The 6,015-nt window shown below is 62.7% G+C and overlaps 1 protein-coding gene across 2 annotated transcripts in view; it reads left to right on the plus strand.

The window, feature by feature from the left end:
* Window positions 1-3,964, plus strand: part of UPF1 (UPF1 RNA helicase and ATPase) — a 36,334-nt gene extending 32,370 nt beyond the window's left edge. For both annotated transcript variants that reach the window (XM_034945601.3, XM_034945602.3), the window contains exons 21-24: window positions 1,019-1,180; window positions 1,291-1,508; window positions 1,774-1,896; window positions 2,251-3,964. In XM_034945601.3, the coding sequence (XP_034801492.1) occupies window positions 1,019-1,180; window positions 1,291-1,508; window positions 1,774-1,893 (500 nt within the window). In that variant the 3' untranslated portion in view covers window positions 1,894-1,896; window positions 2,251-3,964. The remainder of the gene's footprint in view (window positions 1-1,018; window positions 1,181-1,290; window positions 1,509-1,773; window positions 1,897-2,250) is intronic.
* The last annotated feature ends 2,051 nt before the right edge of the window (window positions 3,965-6,015 follow it).

Genomic DNA, 6,015 nt, shown 5'->3' on the forward strand with positions numbered 1-6,015 from the left:
GACCTGGCCGACCCCTTGTCCTCACACCGGGATGCTGGCCGTTCCCATGACTGCAGCTTTAGGTGCCCCCATCTTTCCTTCCCCTCAAGGGCGGTGCCTGGCTCCCTTGGCCTCCCCGCCCCTAGGGCATCTCTAGCCCCGGAGCACTCCTGGGGTGTTTGTCTTTAGCCAGAGTTTATTCATTTGTGTTTCCTGGTGATCAAGCTAGTTAGCTTTTTCTTGCCTTTTGGTAGGGCAGGGACTGCATGTAGTACAAATAGAACATTTTCATAAAAAGGATTTTTTTTTTCCTTTGGTAAATGCAGGGTGATTTTCATTTATTTTCTTTTTTTTGTTTAGAGACAGGGTCTCCCTATGTTGTCCAGGCTGGTCTCAAACTCCTGCCTCAAGCAGTCCTTCTGCTCAGCCTCCCAAAGTGCTGGGATTACAGGCGTGAGTCACTGCACCTGGCCAATTTGCAGGTGTTTTTTGTTTTTTGTTTTTTTTGGAGACCGAGTCTCGCTCTGTTGCCCAAGCTGGAGTACAGTGGTGTGATCTTGGCTCACTGCAACCTCCCCCTCTGGGTTCAAGCGATTCTCCTGCCTTGGCCTCCCGAGTAGCTGGGATTACAAGCACCCACCACCATGCCCGGCTAATTTTTGTGTTTTTAGTAGAAACGAGGTTTCGCCATGTTGGCCTGGCTGGTCTCAAACTCCTGATCTCAGGTGGTCCACCTCGGCTTCCCAGAGTGCTGGGATTATAGGCTTGAGCCAACACGCCCGGCCCCAATTTTCAGTTTTTAAGATCTGTGTAGGCCAATGATTCCCAGCAGACTCTCCTCGGGGAAGGTGCCTGCCCAAGCACCCAGCCCCAGGCAGGCTGCTGTAGTTAACATGGAGTCCTGCGAATCCGCATCTTCAGCCTGGGCAGAGCCAGGACAGATGTGCAGCTCCGGCTGACTGGCTGGTGGGGTGGGTGGGGCATCGCTGGGGTTTGACCGAGGCAGGTGACACCTGCCGTGTTCCACTGTGATTTGCAGGCCGGCCTTCCAGCATGTACTTCCAGACCCATGACCAGATTGGCATGATCAGTGCCGGCCCTAGCCACGTGGCTGCCATGAACATTCCCATCCCCTTCAACCTGGTCATGCCACCCATGCCACCGCCTGGCTATTTTGGACAAGCCAACGGGCCTGCTGCAGGTGAGCATCTGTGGCTGCGGCTGGGTGTGGCCCTCCTGAGAGCTCTTGAGGGTGTGCTTGTCTGCGAGGCCCTGGCCTCCTTCGGATCACCCTGGACTGCTGTCTTTCAGGGCGAGGCACCCCGAAAGGCAAGACTGGTCGTGGGGGACGCCAGAAGAACCGCTTTGGGCTTCCTGGACCCAGCCAGACCAACCTCCCCAACAGCCAAGCCAGCCAGGATGTGGCGTCACAGCCCTTCTCTCAGGGCGCCCTGACGCAGGGCTACATCTCCATGAGCCAGCCTTCCCAGATGAGCCAGCCCGGCCTCTCCCAGCCGGAGCTGTCCCAGGTGAGCCCGCCCCTGGGACGGGACTTACCTGAGTGAGGGTGGGGCTATGCACCTGAAACATTCCCTCTGAAGAGCCCCAGAGAGCTGGCCTGGCCCATGTCCACTGTCTGAATTACCTGTCCCTGGGCTGGGGTCATCAGAGTGGGTCTCCTGGGTCTTAGTTTGGGGATGGGTTTTCCATTCTTTTCTCTGGGGCTGCTGAGGGCTGGGTGGATGTGAGCACCCTTGGCCTGTGGCTTGCTTACCTCCCGACCTTGTCTTTCAGGACAGTTACCTTGGTGACGAGTTTAAATCACAAATCGACGTGGCGCTCTCACAGGACTCCACGTACCAGGGAGAGCGGGCTTACCAGCATGGCGGGGTGACGGGGCTGTCCCAGTATTAAAAGGCAAGCCCCCCTGGGGCAGGCCTGGCCCCACCCCAGCCTCAAGGAGAAGGATGGGAGGGGGCTCTCCCCAGGGAGCTGCACTGGAGGGGTGGTATCTGGAAATGTGTGCTGTGCCTGGTGGGGATCATAGGCCCTCAGGGCCAGCTTGGCCTGTGCCCTTCACCGCTAGTCAGGGTGGCTCCCCACCCCACCCTACCCCATCCTGTCTGCTCCGGGGACCACCGCGGGACCTCAGTTTCCTCATCAGAGTCGGGGAGGGCAGCTCGGGCTCTCCCTCACTGTCCTGTGTGCTGGGTACCTGTGGGGCTCAGGTCGCAGCCTCTCACCGCCTCCTGCCCTTCTCCCTCCTGACAGGTGGCGGCGGAAGAGCTAAGCAACGTGGCTTAGTCCATCAGCATCTTATTCTGGGTAATAAAAAATAAAAATAAACGGATACCTGTTTTCCACTGCTAAAACTGAAGCACCACTGTGTGAGCAACAGGAAGGGAGAGCGCACGAGGGAGAGGAGCCGAGGCCGAGCGCCCCCTGCTGGCCCGCGGCGGCGAGGAGCAGAGGGAGCGGAGGAGGGGCCGGCCCGCGGGAGCCGCGGCCACCAGGAGGCCCCGCTCCGTCCCACCGGGGCTGCGGCCAGGGCGGAGGGAGGAAGACCCTCATCTCAGAGTAGCCCTTTCCTCTGTCTTTTATTTCTTTTTCTCTTTGATTGAAAGGGGACTACGTCTTAGCAGGAAAAAAAACTTCGCATTTCTGTGCCCGAGCAGGCTCCTTGCAAAGACAGCAGCGTGCGGGGCAGAGCCCCGGGAGGGCGCGTCTGTACACGCCTACCGGACGCGCCGAGGTCGCGCTGCCTGTGTTCTCCGAGGGCCTTCATTTAAAGAAAATAAGGGTGTTTTGGGTTTTTCTGTTTGTTTTTTTCAAGATTCTTTTAAAGGAGTACTGAAGAATACTTTCCTAAGTTTGTCTCTAAAATCTTAGCGGTGGACCTGGGAGATTGGAGAAGCTTCCAGAAACAGTTTAAACAAGCCAGCGCCACTGGAGAAGAGGAGCAACACCTGTGCCGCGGCCGGAGGAGTTTTGTTGTTGGTTTTAGCTTCCAGTGGCTTCTTTCTGCGGGGCATCAGGCTGCTGGGGTAGCCGCCCGCCGAGCCTGGAAGCTGCTTGTTCTCCGCTGGACTCAGAAGCCAAGCTGCTTCCCGCCTGGACTCGGCGCAGGGCCCCGCACCGGTGAGGAAGGTACTTTTGGCCCCATTGCGAGGGGCCTTGGCCAGGACTGGCCCTGTGGCCAGGAGGCGAGAAGGTGGCTGTTCCCGGATTGACGGCTTTTTCCCGGGGGCCTTTGGAAGATTTGGTGGAAGGACAAGAGGGCCTGTCCCTGTCCCCGTCCCCAGGAGGTACCGACAGTCCCTGTGCCGGTTAGACACGGAGCGCTGCACACCGAAAGCCCAAATTGGGAGCTCTGCCTGCCGGCAACTTTGCTGATGGGGTGATTGCTGCTTCTGGGGGGTAAGGAAACAAGTTACAGAAATTACCGCGTTCTGTGTGAAGGGACTGAGGGTGTGGTGTCATTGGCAGAGGGTCATTTTAGGAGAGCTGCCCCAGCCCCTCGAACGCCTGGCTTGGGGTGTCATTCTGCCTGGCGGCCAGGCCTCCAGCTTCCCCTGGCCCGGGCCTGGGGCCGTCACTGGCCCTGATCCGAACACCTCCAGATTCCGGCTTCTACATGGGACAGACGGGGACGCACAAGGCCACCTTCCTTCTGGCAGGGACTCTTATTTATTCCCATTGCTCTAGGGCTTTCGGTTTCCCCTTCTTCCGGTAGGCCGCGTAGAGGCATGCACCGGGTAGGTTTCCGCGGTGACCCCGTGGCGGCCTGAGGGACGCTCCCTGCCCCATCCCGGCTGTTGGGCTGGGCCGCTTTGCCTCTGCTTCGCCCTGTGCTGTGTTCTCCAGCTTTGTAGCAGCAGCCTTGACAAACCCAGGCGCACTGTACCAAGGCAATGTAACTTTTGATTTTCGGTCAATTTAAGTTCTTTTGTCACCAAAAAAATATTAATAAACAGTTTTGACTTCACACCAAGGTTGGATAAACTGCAGGGGGTGGAGGGTGCTGGGGTTTTGCCCTGGCTGAGTGAGGGGTTGGGGTGTGAAGGAGGCCAGAGGGAGACAGGCAAAGCCCAGAAGGGACAGGTCTGCCTTGCAGGACTGAAGGGCGACCCCTGCCCCTGGGCCCCTCCCATAGGCAGCACCTGGGCCTGTCGGGGCGGCTTCCCGGAGTGGCGCGTTAGGCCTCTGGTAGGTGGCCTGGAGGTGGAAAGGCCTATCCGATCACCAAGACTGAGGGGCGCCCTCCCCACCCCCCAGGCAAGGAGTCCAAGGAGACCAGCGGAGCAGACCACGCGGCATTTATTGTTGGGCCCGCGTCCCTGCCCGCCCCGGGTTAGCGGCAGCCGCACTCGTCCACCACCATGTCCTCATACTGCCGCAGCACCACGTTGTCGCTGTTGTCAAAGAAGAGCACGGAGATGGGCGAAAGGCGCGCGGGCACGCAGCAGGGCAGGTCGGCGGCTCCCGGGGCGGCCGCGTGCATGAGTGCGCGCAGCACAGCGTGGTTGAGCGCCGGCGGCCCCCCGGACCCCGACAGCGCGACGGGCAGCGCGCACTGACCCTGGCAGTAGTTGGCCAGGAAGCCGCGCGGCGCAATGACCCAGCGGTGCCAGCCCACCTCGCGGAAGCTCACGTACAGCCGCCGCGCGCGACAAGCGCCCCCGGGGCCGCCGCCCAACACGGGTTCGGCGTCGCGCCGCGGCCGGGCCAGGGGGTGGCACAGGCGCGGGTCGAGGGTCACCAGCAGCAGCGAGGCCTCGGCCAGGCGCGCGCAGGCGGCAGGGGCCCGGGGGCGTAGCGCCAGCGCCAGGCGGAGGCTGCGCGGCCATGAGGCATTGCGAGCCCAAGCGGCGCCCAGCAGCTCCGCGCGCACTGGCGGCCCCAGGGCGGGCACCAACTGGCGGAGCAGCACCGGCCCGGGGTCCGCGCCCGCACCCTGGCCCGCTTGCGCCACGCTCAGCTCCCAGCCGCCCTCCGGGGCTGCCGCCGCCGCCGCCGCGAAACGCAGCTCCAGGCGGGCCCGGCTCGGGCGCTCAGCGGGTTCCACAGCCGACAGGTCGAAGACGACTGTCCACTCAGGGCAATGCCCCGCGGCCGAGGCAGGCTCCGAGGCCCGGGTGGGCGCACCTGGGGAGGTAGGGACAGGAACTCGGCTCGCGCTGCGTCCCCGGCCTGCCCATGGGGTCTCGGTTAGGGACAGGGAGGAAGGTGAACACTGGGGCTCGGGGCGCACCGTCTGTGGGAAGGGTGTGAAGCGGCGGGGTGGGCTGATGGAGTGGGGGCAGGGCATGAGTTCCAAGGAAGGCGCCCTGCGGGGTGCGGCGGGGGGGGTGGGCTGCCCTCGGCGGGGGGCATAAGAGGAGGGGTGGCCGAAGTGGGAGACATAAGCCAGAACCTGGGCCCCTGGGGAAGCCATGCTAGGGTGTGGGGATGGCATCTGCAGGAAGGCATTAGTGTCAAGAGGTGGGGGTGGGGATGGGGTGGGGACAGGGCTTCAGCATCAAGCAGAAGGACTGGTCTTGGGAACCCCCTGACATGTGTCCCCGGCGTGCAGCAGATGACGAGGAAAGGGTGAGGTGCGGTGGCCGAAGTTGCTAGTAGCCTGGACAGGGCAGGTGGGGACCCTCGGAGCTGCTCGGGCATCCCCGGGCCACTCTCGAGGCTCGCCCTGCGAGGTCTGGCCTCCAGGACCAGTGCCCCCAGCGAAAGCCCCACTCACCGCGGTCCGGGATGTGGCGCACGATGTTTCCGGCGACCCCCAGCTCCTCCACGTGGCACGGTTGCAGGGTGACCCCTGGGGACGTCCGCCGCGAACCAGACCTGGTCTCCTGGGGGTCCCGGCGTCGAAACAGGCGCCACATGACCGGGGGAACCGGCCGGAGCCTGGGGGCACCCTGGGGCTCATCGCGCAGTCCGAGAGCCTGGAGCAGGGCGGCGGCTGGGCCTGGGGGCACGGGGGCGCGGGTCGGGGGCAGCGAGGGCAGCAGCAGGGCCAGGAGGAGGAGGAGGTGGTGGCCG

Source organism: Pan paniscus, chromosome 20 (genome assembly GCF_029289425.2).
Source record: "Pan paniscus chromosome 20, NHGRI_mPanPan1-v2.0_pri, whole genome shotgun sequence".
Lineage (NCBI taxonomy): Eukaryota > Metazoa > Chordata > Mammalia > Primates > Hominidae > Pan > Pan paniscus.